Source organism: Pristiophorus japonicus, chromosome 3 (assembly GCF_044704955.1).
Source record: "Pristiophorus japonicus isolate sPriJap1 chromosome 3, sPriJap1.hap1, whole genome shotgun sequence".
NCBI classification, from domain to species: Eukaryota; Metazoa; Chordata; class Chondrichthyes; family Pristiophoridae; genus Pristiophorus; species Pristiophorus japonicus.
Window position 1 is genome coordinate 231,110,715 of NC_091979.1, and position 18,300 is coordinate 231,129,014.

Genomic DNA, 18,300 nt, shown 5'->3' on the forward strand with positions numbered 1-18,300 from the left:
CATCAAGACAAGGAGAGAAACCAACGTGACAATTGTAAACTAACTTCTCCAGCCTTGAAGTCCTGAAGTCCTGAAGGAAGGAAGAACATTACCATCGCGGCAGCAACCGATCACAGCCAACGTGGTATCAACGAAAAACCACCGCGATCGACCAAACTCGAAACAAAACTCCAACGGGGAAAAACCGAAGAATCAAAAAGTTTCCACTCTACAATCTAATCCTGACCTACCAACGGGTAAAACATTACCTAACAGACTGTAGAAACATATTTCTAACAAAGAAAACCGGGTACTTGCCCCATAGATCCAAAACGCGCCTTACCGCATCAGCGGACTCAATCCAACTGAAGATTGCGCAGCAAGAAGTCTTCTTCGACATTCGGGGTACGGCAAGCAGACCCAACCGCATCCAGCGAACCCCGAAACCACGATCTCCTGTTAACTGTCAAAAAGGATTGGTAAGCATAGTCCCTCCCTGCCCTGGAGTCCAACCAAGCTAGAATTAGGTATTGGGAGGTGGGAAGTGTAATTCTACTGTAACCTCCTTTGAATGTAATGTGTTGTTCTCTATTAGAGCCTTTATAAGCTATTATAACCCCTTCTGAATGTATAAGGTATTGATCTTTAATAAGTTTGACTAAGTTTGACATTGTACTTTCTTATTAGAGTAATTATAAGTTTGTAATTTCTTGACTGTAATAAAATCAAAGATCTTTTGCATCAAACCAGTGTCCTTTGCACTTCATCACACCCCCCAAATAAATCCAGAGTCTAGAACCCAAGGGAGTGGGAGCGATTCGAACCGCTAAAGTTGGTCAGAAGGGAACCTGACCCCCTCATAGCGATCACCCCCTTACAAAACCATTGGAGTGCTGAAACAGCGCTTTAGATGCCTGGATCACTCAGGAGGCGAGCTCCAATACCACCCTGAGCAGTAGCTTAATTCATGGTGGTGTGCTCCATGCTGCACAACTTGGCTATCAGGAGGGGGGGGGGTGGGACAAGAATTGCCTGATGAGTCTGACAGTCCACCTCACCAGAGAAAGGAAGAGGAGGACGAAATCAGCCCAGACAATCAGGCTGACGCTGAAGCCATGTCCCCGCCCCCCTGTAGACCGCATGAAATGCCCATGGTGGCATGATAGCTGCAAGAGACTTATGTCAGGAGCTCATCAATGATCGCTTTGTCTAAAAGAACATTGGTGTTATTTACAAGGCTGACACACTGCTGGATGTGCAGGTCATACATCAAGGGTGGGCATCACCTTGGTGACAGTTAAACTTTAAGTTGATTGATGTTAAGTGTCATTATGCCCTTCGATGTTAAGGAATCACCAGCATGTAATGGTGCAGCCAATGCGCTACAAGGTTTTGTCAAATAAAAAACATTTAAACCGAACATTAGACTGAAATCATCTGTATTTCTGTACAAACCAACCCTTCCACCCCCCACCCCCCCCCCGCCTCCCCGCTTCTCATCCCCACCTTTACCCCTTCCCCTCCTGACTCCAAGTCGCCTGGCCGAGGAGCTCCTCAGGTGATGCTTCATTGGGAGAGGGGGATGATGGCTGAAACACTGCTTGGACAGATACGGGAGAAGACGGTCCTGAGGTGGGAACGTGCTCCGAGCCAGAAGCAAGATGTTGTTGCTGGCTCTCATGTGTGATTGGCAATGGGGTTGCAGCACCTTGGGATGCAGTGCCACGTTCCGGGACCACTGGGAGCCCTCTGCCACCAGTGTTCCTGGCTACCAGCTCCAGGGCCTCCACCATCCCTTCCATGTTATATCTTATTTGTTGAACAAAAACCCAGTGCCAACTATGTTCTTGGTGCTTAGTAGGCTTTTTGCTACTGGTGAATTTCCGTCATGCCTCCCACAACAGCCAAACAAGCACACACCACACCCACACACACTTTCAGTCCCTCTGAGCTCCCTCTCTCTCTGTCTCCTCTATTGCGCATGTCATGATGACCCTTGACCTCCTGAATCGCGGAAATTGAGCGTTGCCATGCCGTTGCTAAGGACGGCCACACTTTATGGCAGAAGGTCAAAAAAATTTAACGCTACCGCCCATTTGATATCGCTCGCGGTAACGCCCATTTTCAAAAATGGAAACTAGGTGTTTTGAGAATAGGTGAGAAGCCGGCGATCTGAAAACCCCATTTTACCGCCCACGCCGGAAATAACGCCCATTTTGGGGCAATAAGCACAAAAGTAGAGGTTCTAGCCCATAATTTTAGAATAAGGGACCGCCCATTTAAAATTGAGATGAGGAGAAATTTCTTCTCTCAGAGGGTTGTAAATCTGTGGAATTCTCTGCCCCAGAGAGCTGTGGAGGCTGGGTCATTGAATTTATTTAAAATGGAGATAGACAGATTTTTGAGCAATAAGGGAGTAAAGGGTTATGGGGAGCAGGCAGGGAAATGGAGCCGAGTCCATGATCTTATTAAATGGCGGAGCAGGCTCGAAGGGTCAAATGGCCTACTCCTGCTCCTATTTCTTATGTTCTTATACATACATATACATACACACAAACACACACAACTACACACACACACACACACACACACATATATATATATACACACACTCGGCCCGATGTGAACTGCCGCCTTCATTCACCCTGTGAACCCCACTTTTCATGTCCATCACCACCGTAGTATTCTGAACTCTCCTGATTTGCTGCGAGGGTTTTTGAAACATGCTGAAAAGTTCTTTGAGATGCCCTTGCACAGAGGAGTGTGAGCGAATTGTGGGAGTGAGTGGACCTGTCACTAACACCGAACTCTAAACCCAGCCAGACTTGGGATTGCATTGCCATCTCTCTCCTTCCTGCCCAAGACTGAAACTGTTTTCTTTCCCGTTATGCTGCAGTTCCGTTCTTTTCTGTCGTTCTGTCTCTCTTTTTTACACTTTCCTTCTTTCTCTTTTTCACTTGTGTCTCTCTTTGCTTTTCTCCCTTGCTCAGATACCCTCGCCATTTCTCTCTCGCTGCGTGTCCCTCTCCCACTCCCTCTGTCCATTTCTCTCTCGCTCTCTCTTCATGTGTGTGTGTCTCTACCTCTCTCTTTCTCTCACTGTCTTCCTCCATGTTTCCATCTCTTTCTATCTCTGTGTGTGTGTCTCTCTCTTTCTCTCTCTCTCTCCTTTTCTCTCTCCCCCCTCTCTCACTGCCTCTGTTTATTTATTTTTCTTTCCTTCTCCCTCTACCCCTCCTCTTCCCTCTGTCCCCCTGTTCCTCCTGCTCAAAAATTTACTTCACCCAACCACATGGGCAGTAAAAATGATGGAGTCTGTGTGTGTTGGGTAATCGCTGTTGAGGGATACATTCCATATAGAATAATGGATAAGTAAAAGGGAGTTACGGACTTTGCTATAACACGATCCAAAGGTTGGGACAGCATCATAAACTACGCAACAGTAGAATATACTTCACCAGGAGTGCTTGGCAGAGCCTGCCGTCTCTGTACAAAGGCTTCCAATTCCCACAAACTCCTCCCACCTCTGGGATGGACCCCTCTCAGCTCCAACCTGTAGTCTCTCAGGTAATTCTGTCCGTGTACCCACCCACCCTTCTGCCACGCTGCAGATTCCACGGGCACGGGATCGCTCACCAGCACCTCGCCCCACTGCGCAATCTCCCGGTGGTCGCGTGCTTTTCAACATTGAGAGGCATCGCGGCCTCAGGTTGTCCCAAAGCGCATCGCAGCCAATGAAGTACTTATCAGAGTGTGGTCACTGTTGCAATGCGGGAAACACGGCAGCCAATCAGCGCAAAGCAAGCTCCCACAAACAGCAATTTGATAATGACTGTTTGAGTGATGTTGGTTGAGGGATAAATATTGTCCCCAGGACACTGGGGAGAACTCCCCTGCTCTTCTTCGAAATAGTGCCATGGGATCTTTTGTGTCCACCTGAGAGGACAGACAGGGCCTCAGTTTAACATCTCATCCAAAAGACGGCATTTCCATCTGTGCGGCGCTCCCTTAGTATTGCTCCTCCGACTGTGAGGGCTCCCTCAGTACTGCCCCTCTGACAGTGCAGCGCTCCCTCAATACTGCCCCTCCAATAGTGCGGCACTCCCTCAGTACTGCCCCTACGACAGTGCGGCACTCCCTCAGTACTGCCCCTCTGACAGTGCAGCGCTCCCTCAATACTGCACTGGGAGTGACATCTTGGATTTTGTGCTCAAGTCCCTGGAGTGGGACTTGAACCCACGACCTTCTGACTCGGAGACGAGAATGCTGCCCACTGAGCCATGGCTGACACCTGTATTATAGATTTTCCAGAAAATTCTGCAAATAGGCAGTGAGTGTGTCAGGGCTGAAAGGCGATAAGACGGGTTAATGTTCTAGGGCCGTGGCTCAGATCCACCGACGGGGAGTCGGGATTGACGGGTCTCACTCAGAACCTCAAGATCTCTTTCTCCATTGCAGAATCTGGCAGGCCTGCTGTGTGTTTCCATAATTTTCTGTATTTCGATATTCAGCATTAAGGCCATGTGGTGCTAACCCTGTTCCTGTGTCCTCTCCTCTCACGCAGCACCTGACCTGGCCTCTCCTGTCTGTGGCCATCCTCACCTCCTTCGGCTCCTCCATGGCGTATGGCTACAACCTGGCTGTGGTCAACTCTCCAGCACAGGTACGGTAATGTCACGGGCCGTGATCCCAGTATCCTGCCCCGGCCAGGTATGCGGTGTGGAGGGGGGGTACCAGGGGTGTGTCCCAGGGATGTGTCCCAGGTGTGGGTACCAGGGGTGTGTCCCAGGTGTGTGTACCAGGGGTGTGTCCCAGGTATGGGTGCCAGGGGTGTGTACCAGGTGTGGGTACCAGGGGTGTGTCCCAGGTGTGGGTACCAGGGGTGTGTACCAGGTGTGGGTACCAGGGGTGTGTCCCAGGTGTGTGTACCAGGTGTGTGTACCAGGTGTGGGTACCAGGGGTGTGTCCCAGGTGTGGGTACCAGGGGTGTGTCCCAGGTGTGGGTACCAGGTGTGGGTACCAGGGGTGTGTCCCAGGCTTGTGTCCCAGGTGTGGGTAACAGGGGTGTGTCCCAGGTGTGTGTACCAGGTGTGGGTACCAGGGGTGTGTCCCAGGGGTGTGTCCTAGGGGTGTGTTCCAGGTGTGGGTCCCAGGGGTGTGTCCCAGGGGTGTGTCCCAGGTGTGTGTCCCAGGGGTGGGTCCCAGGGGTGTGTCCCAGGTGTGAATACCAGGGGTGTGTCCCAGGTGTGGGTACCAGGGGTGTGTCCCAGGGGTGTATCCCAGGGGTGGGTCCCAGGGGTGTGTCCCAAGGGTGGGTCCCAGGGGTGGGTCCCAGGTGTGGATACCAGAGGTTTGTCCCAGGTGTGGGTACCAGGGGTGTGTCCCAGGTGTGGGTACCAGGGGTGTGTCCCAAGTGTGGGTCCCAGGTGTGGGTACCAGGGGTGTGTCCCAAGTGTGGGTCCCAGGTGTGGGTACCAGGGGTGTGTCCCAGGTGTGGATACCAGGGGTGTGTCCCAGGTGTGGATACCAGGGGTGTGTCCCAGGTGTGGGTACCAGGGGTGTGTCCCAAGTGTGGGTCCCAGGTGTGGGTACCAGGGGTGTGTCCAGGTGTGGGTACCAGGGGTGTGTCCCAAGTGTGGGTACCAGGGGTGTGTCCCAAGTGTGGGTCCCAGGTGTGGGTACCAGGGGTGTGTCCCAGGTGTGGGTACCAGGGGTGGGTCCCAGGTATGGATACCAGGGGTGGGTCCCAGGGTTGTGTGCCAGGGGTGGGTCCCAGGGGTGGATACCAGGGGTGTGTGCCAGGGGTGTGTGCCAGGGGTGGGTCCCAGGTGTGGATACCATGGGTGGGTCCCAGGGGTGGGTGCCAGGGGTAGGTCCCAGAGGTGGGTCCCAGAGGTGTGTGCCAGGGGTGGGTCCCAGGGGTATGTCCCAGGTGTGTGTACCAGGGGTGTGTCCCAGGTGTGGATACCAGGGGTGGGTCCCAGGTGTGGATACTAGGGGTGGGTCCCAGAGGTGTGTGCCAGGGGTGGGTCCCAGGTGTGGATACCAGGGGTGGGTCCCAGGGGTGTGTGCCTGGGGTGGGTCCCAGGGGTGTGTCCCAGGTGTGGGTACCAGGGGTGTGTCCCAGGTGTGTGTACCAGGGGTGTGTCCCAGGTGTGGGTACCAGGGGTGTGTCCCAGGTGTGGGTACCAGGGGTGTGTCCCAAGTGTGGGTCCCAGGTGTGGGTACCAGGAGTGTGTCCCAGGTGTGGATACCAGGGGTGTGTCCCAGGTGTGGGTACCAGTGGTGTGTCCCAAGTGTAGGTCCCAGGTGTGGGTACCAGGGGTGTGTCCCAAGTGTGGGTACCAGGGGTGTGTCCCAAGTGTGGGTCCCAGGTGTGGGTACCAGGGGTGTGTCCCAGGTGTGGATACCAGGGGTGTGTCCCAGGTGTGGGTACCAGGGATGTGTCCCAAGTGTGGGTCCCAGGTGTGGGTACCAGGGGTGTGTCCCAGGTGTGGGTACCAGGGGTGTGTCCCAAGTGTGGGTCCCAGGGGTGGGTCCCAGGGGTGGGTCCGAGGGGTGGGTCCCAAGTTTGGGTCCCAGGTGTGGGTACCAGGCGTGTGTCCCAAGTGTGGGTCCCAGGGGTGGGTCCCAGTGGTGGGTCCCAGGGGTAGGTATCAGGGGTGCGTCCCAGGTGTGGGTCCCAGGGGTGGGTCCCAGGGGTGGGTCCCAGGGGTGGGTCCCAGGGGTGGGTCCCAGGTGTGGGTACCAGGCGTGTGTCCCAAGTGTGGGTCCCAGGGGTGGGTCCCAGTGGTGGGTCCCAGGGATAGGTATCAGGGGTGGGTCCCAGGTGTGGATACCAGGGGTGGGTCCCAGGGGTGGGTGCCAGGTGTGGGTGCCAGGGGTAGGTCCCAGAGGTGGGTCCCAGGGGTGGGTCCCAGGTGTGGATACTAGGGGTGGGTCCCAGGGGTGGGTCCCAGGTGTGTGTACCAGGTGTGGTACCAGGGGTGTGTCCCAGGGGTGGGTCCCAGGGGTGTGTCCCAGGGGTGGGTCCCAGGGGTGTGTCCCAGAGGTGGGTGTGCAGCCGGGTTAGTGTTTTCAGAGACACACTGGGTGAGTTTGGAGTTTGGGACCAGACTGAGGGTTGTGTGGATGGACACAGATGAGGAGGTGAAACTGGGCAGTCCCCTGAGGGACTGGAATCTCGGGATTGCCAAGCCAATGAACACAGCTCATCAAAGATGTGTAAGGCAGCTGTTTTTTTACCCGTTATCGAGATGTGGGCGTCACTGGCAAGGCCGGCATTTATTGCCCGTCCCTCATTGCCCTTGAGAAGGTGGTAGTGAGCCACTACCTTGAACCGTTGCTGTCCGTGTGGTGAAGGTACTCCCACAGTGCTGTACTGGAGGGAGTTCCAGGATGAAGGAACGATGGGCTCTGCAGTTGGGGCACGGAGAAAGGCTTGATGTTTCCTCCCTGGTGTGCGAAGTTGGCTGGCCTCACTCGGGTACCTCAGTGGCTCTGGGATTGGGGAAGGGACGGGCCAGTGACCTTGCCTCCTTTTCTGTTGCATTCATGAGGTTCATTTCTCTCAGCAAATAGCCACAGTCAAAGGGGCGAAGGACAAACTCAGAAAGACTTGCATTTCTATAGTGCCTTTCACGGCCTGAGGATGTCCCAAAGCGCTTTACAGCCAATGAACTGCTTTTCAAGCGCAGTCACTGCAGGGTGGGGGATGAGGGACGAAGTGGTGGGGGGTGGGAGGGTAAAGTGTCAGCTGTGGCTCAGTGGGCGGCAGCACTCTCGCCCCTGAGTCAGAAGGTTGTGGGTTCCAGTCCCACTCCAGGGACTTGAGCATAAAAATCTCGGCTGACACTCCCAGTGCAGTACTGAGGGAGGGCCGCACTGTCGGAGGGGCTGTACTGAGGGAGTGCCGCACTGTCGGAGGGGCAGTACTGAGGGAGCGCCGCACTGTCGGAGGGGCAGTACTGAGGGAGCGCCGCACTGTCGGAGGGGCAGTGCTGAGGGAGCGCCGCACTGTCGGAGGGGCAGTGCTGAGGGAGCGCCGCACTGTCGGAGGGGCTGTACTGAGGGAGTGCCGCACTGTCGGAGGGGCAGTGCTGAGGGAGCGCCGCACTGTCGGAGGGACAGTGCTGAGGGAGCGCCGCACTGTCGGAGGGGCAGTACTGAGGGAGCGCCGCACTGTCGGAGGGGCAGTACTGAGGGAGCGCCGCACTGTCGGAGGGGCAGTGCTGAGGGAGCGCCGCACTGTCGGAGGGGCTGTACTGAGGGAGTGCCGCACTGTCGGAGGGGCAGTGCTGAGGGAGCGCCGCACTGTCGGAGGGACAGTGCTGAGGGAGCGCCGCACTGTCGGAGGGGCAGTACTGAGGGAGCGCCGCACTGTCGGAGGGGCAGTACTGAGGGAGCGCCGCACTGTCGGAGATGCCGTTTTTTGGATGAGATGTTAAACCGAGGCCCCGTCTGCTCTCTCAGGTGGATGTAAAAGATCCCATGGCACTATTTCGAAGAAGAGCAGGGGAGTTATCCCCCGTGTCCTGGGGCCAATATTTATCCCTCTACCAACATCACCAAAACAGATTATCTGCTCATTATCACATTGCTGTTTATGGGAGCTTGCTGTGCGCAAATTGGCTGCCGCATTTCCTACATTACAACAGTGACTACACTTCAAAAGAAGAGGTCCTTTGGCTGTAAAGCATGCGGTGGTCGTGAGAGGCGCTATAGAAATGCAAGTCTTGGTTTGTTTAAAAGCGCTGGGAATGTGAAGATGGGCAGTGAGCTTTGTTGGCGAGAGCAGAGATTGTGTCTCTGAGCCTGAGAATCTCTCACTTGAATCTGTGTGCTGGGCGAGAATCACAGACTGATACAGCACGCAGGGAGGCCATTCGGCCCATCGAGCCTGTGCCGGCCCTGTGATGGAGCTGTCCAATCAGTCCCACTCACCCTGCTCCTGCTTTTTCCCCGTAAAGCCCACCAAGTGTTTCCCCCTCAAATATTCATCCGATTGCTGTCTGACAGTTGCTGTTGCCTGTTTTATCGGCAGTATATTAAAGATTTCTACAATGCCACCATCCTGGAGCGATACAACCGCTCGATGTCGGCCGACCACTTGGTGCTGCTGTACTCGGCGACTGTCTCGGTGTTTGCTGTCGGTGGGATGTTCGGCTCGCTGCTCGTGGGGCTGCTGGTGGCAAAGTTCGGTCAGTGAGTATCGCCCGTCTCCGCCCCTGCCTCAGCTCATCCGCTGCTCAAACCCTCATCCGTGCCTCCTTTACCTGCAGACTTCACTACTCCAACGCACTCCAAGCTGGCCTCCCACATTCTAACTGCCGTAAACTAGAAATGATCCAAAACTCGGCTGCCCTGTGTCCTAACTCGCACCGAGTCCCGCTCACCCATCACCCCCTGTGCTCACTGCCCCATGTCCTAACTCACACCCAGTCCCACTCACCCATCACCCCCTGTGCTCGCTGCCCCATGTCCTAACTCACACCCAGTCCCACTCACCCATCACCCCCTGTGCCCCGTGTCCTAACTCGCACCAAGTCCCGCTCACCCATCACCCTCTGTGCTCACTGTCTGTGTCCTAACTCGCACCAAGTCCCACTCACACATCACCCACTGTGCTCACTGTTTGTGTCCTAACTTGCACCAAGTCCCGCTCACACATCACCCCCTGTGCTCACTGTTTGTGTCCTAACTCGCACCAAGTCCCGCTCACACATCACCCCCTGTGCTCACTGTTCGTGTCCTAACTCGCACCAAGTCCCGCTCACACATCACCCCCTGTGCTCACTGTTCGTGTCCTAACTCGCACTGAGTCCCGCTCACCCATCACCCACTGTGCTCTCTGCCCCATGTCCTAACTCTCACCGAGTCCCGCTCACCCATCACCCCCTGTGCTCACTGTCTGTGTCCTAACTCGCACCAAGTCCCATCACACATCACCCCCTGTGCTCACTGTTCGTGTCCTAACTCTCACCGAGTCCCGCTCACCCATCACCCCCTGTGCTCACTGTCTGTGTCCTAACTCGCACCAAGTCCCGCTCACACATCACCCCCTGTGCTCACTGTTCGTGTCCTAACTCACACCGAGTCCCGCTCACCCATCACCCACTGTGCTCTCTGCCCCATGTCCTAACTCTCACCGAGTCCCGCTCACCCATCACCCCCTGTGCTCACTGTCTGTGTCCTAACTCACACCGAGAGCCGCTCACCCATCACCCTCTGTGCTCACTGTCCGTGTACTAACTCGCACCGAGTCCCACTCACCCATCACCCCCTGTGCTCGCTGCCCATGTCCTAACTTGCACCGAGTCCCACTCACCCATCACCCCCTGTGTTCATTGACCTACATTGGCTCCCGCTTAAGCAACGCCTCGATTTCAAAATTCTCATCCTTGTTTACAAATCCCTCCACGGCCTCGCCTCTCCCTATTTCTGTAATCTCCTCCAGCCCCACAACCCTACGAGATGTCTGCGCTCCTCTAATTCTGCCCTCTTGAGCACCCCTGATTATAATCGCTCATCCATTGGTGGCCATGCCTTCTGTTGCCCAGGCCTCAAACTCTGGAATTCCCTGCCTGAACCTCTCCGCCTCTCTACCTCTCTTTCCTCCTTTAAGACGCTCCTTAAAACCTATCTCTGTGACCAACCCTGTCCTAATAGCTCCTTTGTGGCTTGTGTTTCATTAATTTCTGTGAAGCACCTTGGGAGGTTTTACTACAGTAAAGAAACTATATAAATGCTTGTTGTTGTTGAGGATGCTGGGATTGAGTGTGTTGGGCCAGGATCTCCCCTCTGAGGGGCAGACCGAGGGTTACAGCCCCCTCGATAATCCCAGCTCTTCAGGATCTGCATTGTACTGGGTACCCCTTCCCCCCACACGTTCTGTTCTGCTCCCCTTCCCTGACCTCGCTGACTAAGTCTGGGTACAGTCCCATGGTCACTGCCCACCCTGCAGCACCTCATCCCAGTGCCTGCTCCCCAGACAGCGAGCACTAGTGGGATATTCCACCACAGAGTGCATCACATCTGGGCCCTGATCCTGACCCGCCCAACCTTCCACAATGTTCCCTCCTCTCGCTAATCTCCCCCCCTCACTAATCCCCCTCGCTAATCCCCCTCACGAATTCCCCCTCACCAATCCCCCCTCACCAATCCCCCCTCGCTAATCAACCCCTCGCTAATCCCCCCGTCACTAATCCCCCTCGCTAATCCTCCTCACAAATTCCCCCTCACCAATCCCCCCTCGCTAATCCCCCCCTCGCTAATCCCCCCGTCACTAATCCCCCCTCGCTAATCCCCCCTCGCTAATCCCCCTCACGAATTCCCCCTCACCAAACCCCCTCGCTAATCAACCCCTCGCTAATCCCCCCCTCGCTAATCCCCCCGTCACTAATCCCCCCTCGCTAATCCCCCCTCACTAATCCCCCCTCACTAATCCCCCCTCACTAATCCCCCCTCGCTAATCCCCCCTCGCTAATCCCCCCTCACTAATCCCCCCTCGCTAATCCCCCCTCACTAATCCCCCCTCACTAATCCCCCTCACTAAACCTCCCCTCACTAATCCCCCCTCACAAATCCCCCCTCACTAATCCCCCCTCACGAATCCCCCCCTCACTAATCCCCCCTCACTAATCCCCCCTCACTAATCCCCCCTCACAAATCCCCCCCCTCACTAATCCCCCCTCACGAATCCCCCCTCACTAATTCCCCCTCACGAATCCCGCCCTCACTAATCCCCCCTCACGAATCCACCCTTCACTAATTCCCCCTCACGAATCCCTCCCTCACTAATCCCCCCTCGCTAATCCCCCCACACTAATCCCCCCTCACTAATCCCCCTCACTAATCCCCCCCTCACTAATCCCCCCCTCATTAATCCCCCCCTCACTAATTCCACCCTCACTAATCCCCCCTCACTAATCCCCCTTCATTAATCCCCCCCTCATTAATCCCACTCACTAATCCCCCCTCGCTAATCCCCCCTCGCTAATCTCCCCCTAACTAATCCCCCCTCACTAATCCCCCCTCATTAATCCCCCCCTCCCTAATCCCCCCCTCGCTAATCCCCCCCCTCACTAATCACCCCTCACTAATCCCCCCTCACTAATCCCCCCTCACTAATGCCCCCCTCACTAATCAACCCTCACTAATCCCCCCTCACTAATCCCCCCTCACTAATCCCCCCCTCACTAATCCACCCTCATTAATCCCCCCTCACTAATCCCCCCCTCACTAATCACCCCTCACTAATCACCCCTCACTAATCACCCCTCACTAATCCCCCCTCATTAATCCCCCCCTCCCTAATCCCCCCCTCGCTAATCCCCCCCCTCACTAATCACCCCTCACTAATCCCCCCTCACTAATCCCCCCCTCACTAATCCACCCTCACTAATACCCCCTCACTAATCCCCCCCTCACTAATCACCCCTCACTAATCCCCCCTCACTAATCACCCCTCACTAATCCCCCCTCACTAATCCCCGCTCGCTAATCCCCCCCACGCTAATCCCCCCCTCGCTAATCCCCCCCCTCACTAATCCCCCCCACGCTAATCTCCCCCTCGCTAATCCCCCCTTACTAATCCCCCCTCACTAATCCCCCCCTCACTAATCCACCCTCACTAATACCCCCTCACTAATTCCACCCTCACTAATCCCCCTTCATTAATCCCCCCCTCATTAATCCCACTCACTAATCCCCCCTCGCTAATCCCCCCTCGCTAATCTCCGCCTCACTAATCCCCCCTCACTAATCCCCCCTCATTAATCCCCCCTCCCTAATCCCCCCTCGCTAATCCCCCCCCTCACTAATCACCCCTCACTAATCCCCCCTCACTAATCCCCCCTCACTAATCCCCCCTCACTAATCAACCCTCACTAATCCCCCCTCACTAATCCCCCCTCACTAATCCCCCCCTCACTAATCACCCCTCACTAATCCCCCCTCGCTAATCCCCGCTCGCTAATCCCCCCCACGCTAATCCCCCCTCGCTAATCCCCCCCTCACTAATCCCCCCTCACTAATCCCCCCTCACGAATCCCCCCTCACTAATCCACCCCCTCACTAATCCCCCCTCACTAATCTCCCCCCTCACTAATTCCCCCTCACTAATCCCCCCTCACTAATCCCCCCTCACTAATCCCCCCCTCACTAATCCCCCCCCTCACTAATTCCACCCTCACTAATCCCACTCTCATTAATCCCCCCCTCACTAATCCCCCCTCACTAATCGCCCCTCACTAATCCCCCCTCACTCATCCCCGCTCACTAATACCCCCTCAGTAATCCCCGCTCACTAATCCCCCCTCATTAATCCCCCCTCACTCATCCCCGCTCACTAATACCCCCTCAGTAATCCCCGCTCACTAATTCCCCCTCACTAATCCCCCCTCACTAATCCCCCCCACGCTAATCCCCCCTCGCTAATCCCCCCCTCGCTAATCCCCCCTCACTAATACCCCCTCACTAATACCCCCTCACTAATTCCACCCTCACTAATCTCCCTCTCATTAATCCCCCCCTCACTAATTCCACCCTCGCTAATCCCCCCCTCACTAATCCCCCCTCATTAATCCCCCCTCATTAATCCCCCTCACTAATCCCCCCTCGCTAATCCCCCTCGCTAATCTCCCCCTCACTAATACCCCCTCGCTAATCCTCCTCGCTAATCCCGCTCACTAATCCCACCTCACTAATCCCCCCTCACAAATCCCCCCTCACTAATCCCCCCCTCACTAATCCCCCCTCACTAATCCCCCCTCACTAATCCCCCCTCACTTATCCCCCCTCACTAATCCCCCCCTCACTAATCCCCCCTCACTAATCCCCCCTCACTAATCCTCCCTCGCTAATCCCCCCTCATTAATCCCCCCTCACTAATCTCCCCTCACTAATCCCCCCTCACTTATTCCCCCTTGCTAATCCCCCTCACTTATCCCCCCCTCACTAATCCCCCTCACTAATCCCCCCTCACTAATCCCCCCTCACTAATCCCCCCCTCACTAATCCCCCCCTCACTAATCCCCCCTGACTAATCCCCCCTCACTAATCCTCCCTCGCTAATCCCCCCCTCGCTAATCCCCCCCTCACTAATGCCCCCCTCACTAATCCCTCTCTCTAATCCCCCCTCACTAATCCCCCCCTTACTAATCCCCCCTCATTAATCCCCCTCACTAATCCCCCCTCACTAATCCCCCCCTCACTAATCCCCCCTCACTAATCCCCCCTTAACTAATCCCCCCCTTACTAATCCCCCCCTTACTAATCCCCCCCTCATTAATCCCCTCACTAAGCCCCCTTACTAATCCCCCCTCACTAATCCCCCTCACTAATCCCCCCCTCACTAATCCCCCTCACTAATCCCCCCTCACTAATCCCCCCCTCACTAATCCTCCCTCGCTAATCCCCCCTTCGCTAATCCCCTCTCACTAATGCCCCCCTCACTAATCCCTCTCCCTAATCCCCCCTCACTAATCCCCCCCTTACTAATCCCCCCCTCATTAATCCCCCTCACTAATCCCCCCTCACTAATCCCCCTCACTAATCCCCCCCTTACTAATCCCCCCCTCATTAATCCCCCTCACTAATCCCCCCTCACTAATCCCCCCTTACTAATCCCCCCCTCATTAATCCCCCTCACTAATCCCCCCTCACTGATCCCCCCTTACTAATCCCTCCCTCATTAATCCCCCTCACTAATCCCCCCCTCACTAATCCCCCCTCACTAATCCCCTCACTAATCCCCCCCCTCATTAATCCCCCTCACTAATCCCCCCCTCACTAATCCCCCCTCACTAATCCCCCTCACTAATCCCCCCCTCAGTAATCCCCCCTCACTAATCTCCACTCACTAATCTCCCCTCATTAATCCCCCTCACTAATCCCCCCTCACTAATCCCCCCCTCACTAATCCCCCCTCACTAATCCCCCCTCATTAATCCCCCCTCGCTAATCTCCACTCACTAATCCCCCCTCACTAATCCCCCCCTCACTAATCCCCCCCTCACTAATCCCCCCTCACTAATACCTCCTCACTAATCCTCCCTCGCTAATCCCCCCTCGCTAATCCCCCCCTCACTAATCCCCCCTCACTAATCCCCCCCACGCTAATCCCCCCTCACTAATCCCCCCCTCACTAGTCCCCCCTCACTAAACCCCCTCGCTAATCCCCCCTCACTAATCCCCCCCTCAGTAATCCCCCCTCACTAATCCCCCCCTCACTAATCCCCCGCTCACTAATCCCCCCCTCAGTAATCCCCCCTCACTAATCCCCCCCTCGCTAATACCCCCTCACTAATCCCCCCTCACTAATTCCACCCTCACTAATCCCCCTCTCATCAATCCCCCCCTCACTAATTCCACCCTCACTAATCCCCCCTCACTAATCCCCCCTCATTAATCCCCCCCTCATTAATCCCCCTCACTAATCCCCCCTCGCTAATACCCCCTCGCTAATCTCCCCCTCTCTAATCCCCCCTCACTAATCCCCCCCTCGCTAATCCTCCTCGCTAATCCCCCTCACTAATCCCCCCCTCACTAATCCCCCCTCACTAATCCCCCCTCACTAATCCTCCCTCGCTAATCCCCCTCATTAATCCCCCCTCACTAATCCCCCTCACTAATCCCCCCTCACTTATTCCCCCTCGCTAATCCCCCTCACTAATCCCCCCTCACTAATCCCCCTCACTAATCCCCCCTCACTAATCCCCCCTCACTAATCCTCCCTCGCTAATCCCCCCCTCGCTAATCCCCCCCTCACTATTGCCCCCCTCACTAATCCCTCTCTCTAATTCCCCCCTCACTAATCCCCCCTCACTAATCCCCACCTTACTAATCCCCCCCTCATTAATCCCCCTCACTAATCCCCCCTCACTAATCCCCCCCTCACTAATCCCCCCTCACTAATCCCCCCTCACTAATCCCCCCCTTAATAATCCCCCCCTCATTAATCCCACTCACTAATCCCCCCTCACTAATCCCCCGTCACTAATCCCCCTCACTAATCCCCCCCTCACTAATCCCCCTCACTAATCCCCCCTCACTAATCTCCCCCTCACTAATCCCCCCCTTACTAATCCCCCTCATTAATCCCCCTCACTAATCCTCCCTCACTAATCCCCCCCTCATTAATCCCCCCTCACTAATCCCCCCCTTACTAATCCCCCCCTCATTAATCCCCCTCACTAATACCCCCTCACTAATCCCCCCTCACTAATCCCCCCCTTACTAATCCCCCCTCATTAATCCCCCTCACTAATCCCCCATCACTAATCCCCCCTTACTAATCCCCCCCTTATTAATCCCCCTCACTAATCCCCCCCTCACTAATCCCCCCCTCACTAATCCCCCTCACTAATCCCCCCTCAGTAATCCCCCCCTCACTAATCCCCCCTCGCTAATCTCCACTCACTAATCCCCCCTCACTAATCCCCCCTCGCTAATCTCCACTCACTAATCTCCCCTCATTAATCCCCCCCTCACTAATCCCCCCTCACTAATCCCCCCCTCACTAATCCCCCCCTCACTAATCCTCCCCTCACTAATCCCCCCTCACTAATCCCCCCCTCACTAATCCTCCCCTCACTCATCCCCCCCTTACTAATCCCCCCTCACTAATCCCCCCCTCACTAATCCTCCCCTCACTAATCCCCCCCTCACTAATCCTCCCCTCACTCATCCCCCCCTTACTAATCCCCCCCTCACTAATCCTCCCCTCACTAATCCCCCCCTCACTAATCCCCCCCTCACTAATCCCCCCTCACTAATCCTCCCCTCACTAATCCCCCCCTCACTAATCCTCCCCTCACTCATCCCCCCTCACTAATCCCCCCCATCACTAACCCCCCCACAGTAATCCCCCCTCACTAATCCCCCCCTCGCTAATCCCCCTCACTAATCCCCCCCTCGCTAATCCCCCCCTCACTAACCCCCCCCCGCAGTAATCCCCCCTCACTAATCCCCCCCTCGCTAATCCCCCTCACTAATCCCCCCCTCGCTAATCCCCCCTCACTAATCCCCCCCTCACTAATCCCCCCCTCACTAATCCCCCACTCACTAATCCCCTCTCACTAATCCCCCCCTCGCTAATCCCCCTCACTAATCCCCCCCTCGCTAATCCCCCCCTCACTAATCCCCTCTCACTAATCCCCCCCTCACTAATCCCCCACTCACTAATCCCCTCTCACTAATCCCCCCCATCACTAACCCCCCCCGCAGTAATCCCCCGTCACTAATCCCCCCCTCGCTAATCCCCCTCACTAATCCCCCCCTCACTAATCCCCCCTCACTAATGCCCCCTCGCTAATCCCCCCTCACTAATCCCCCCCTCGCTAATCCCCCTCACTAATCCCCCCCTCACTAATCCCCCCTCACTAATGCCCCCTCGCTAATCCCCCCCTCGCTAATCCCCCCCCTCGCTAATTTTTTCATTCATCCCATCACCCTCTAATCCTTTCTCTATCTCCCTCTCTTTCTCGCAACTCATTCTTTTTCTTTTATTCTTTCTGTCATTCGCTCACTTTTCTCTCTTACTCTCTCTCATTCACTCTCTCTCACTCTAATTATCCTGCTTTCTCTCTCATTCTCTCTCCCTTTCGCTCATTCTTTCTGCCTCTCATTGTTTCTCCCTCTCTCTTTCATTTCCCCCTTTCTCATGCTCTCCCTCTCTCTCGAACACCATGTGCTACAGTAAGGATCACTGGGTCGTGGTTCGGATCAGGGACCCGAGTTGATCTCCTGTCCCCCCACCCCTTACTACTCTCCAGACTACCACATTTCTCCCCCTCGGAGTACAGAAGATTAAGGGTGATCTGATTGAGGTGTTTAAGATGATTAAAGGAGTTGAGAGGGTAGATAGAGAGAAACTATTTCCTCTGATGGGGGAGTCCAGAACAAGGGGGCGTAACCTTAAAATTAGAGCCAGACCGTTCAGCGGTGATGTCAGGAAGCATTTCTTCACACAGAGGCGAGTGGGAATCTGGGACTCTCTCCCCTGTTGGGGCTGGGGGTCAATTGAAAATGTCAAATCTGAGATTTATATTTTTGTTGGGTAAGGATATTAAAGGTTCCAGAACCAAGGCGGGCGGATAGAGTTGAGGTGCAGATCAGCCGTGATCTAAGTGAATGGTGGAGCAGGCTCGAGGGGCTGAATGGTCCCACCCTGTTCGTATGTAACAGGCTCGAGGGGCTGAATGGTCCCATCCTGTTCGTATGTAACAGGCTCGAGGGGCTGAATGGGCCTCGTCCTGTTCCTGTGTACCAGGCTCGAAGGGCTGACTGGGCCTCCTCCTGTTCCTGTGTAACAGGCTCGAG

At 55.5% G+C, this 18,300-nt stretch overlaps 1 protein-coding gene across 1 annotated transcript in view; it reads left to right on the top strand.

The window, feature by feature from the left end:
* Window positions 1-18,300, top strand: part of slc2a15b (solute carrier family 2 member 15b) — a 393,270-nt gene that overhangs the window by 248,547 nt on the left and 126,423 nt on the right. Inside the window, exons 2-3 of the mRNA XM_070874938.1 lie at window positions 4,544-4,642; window positions 9,023-9,183. Coding sequence (XP_070731039.1) covers window positions 4,544-4,642; window positions 9,023-9,183 — 260 coding nt within the window. The remainder of the gene's footprint in view (window positions 1-4,543; window positions 4,643-9,022; window positions 9,184-18,300) is intronic.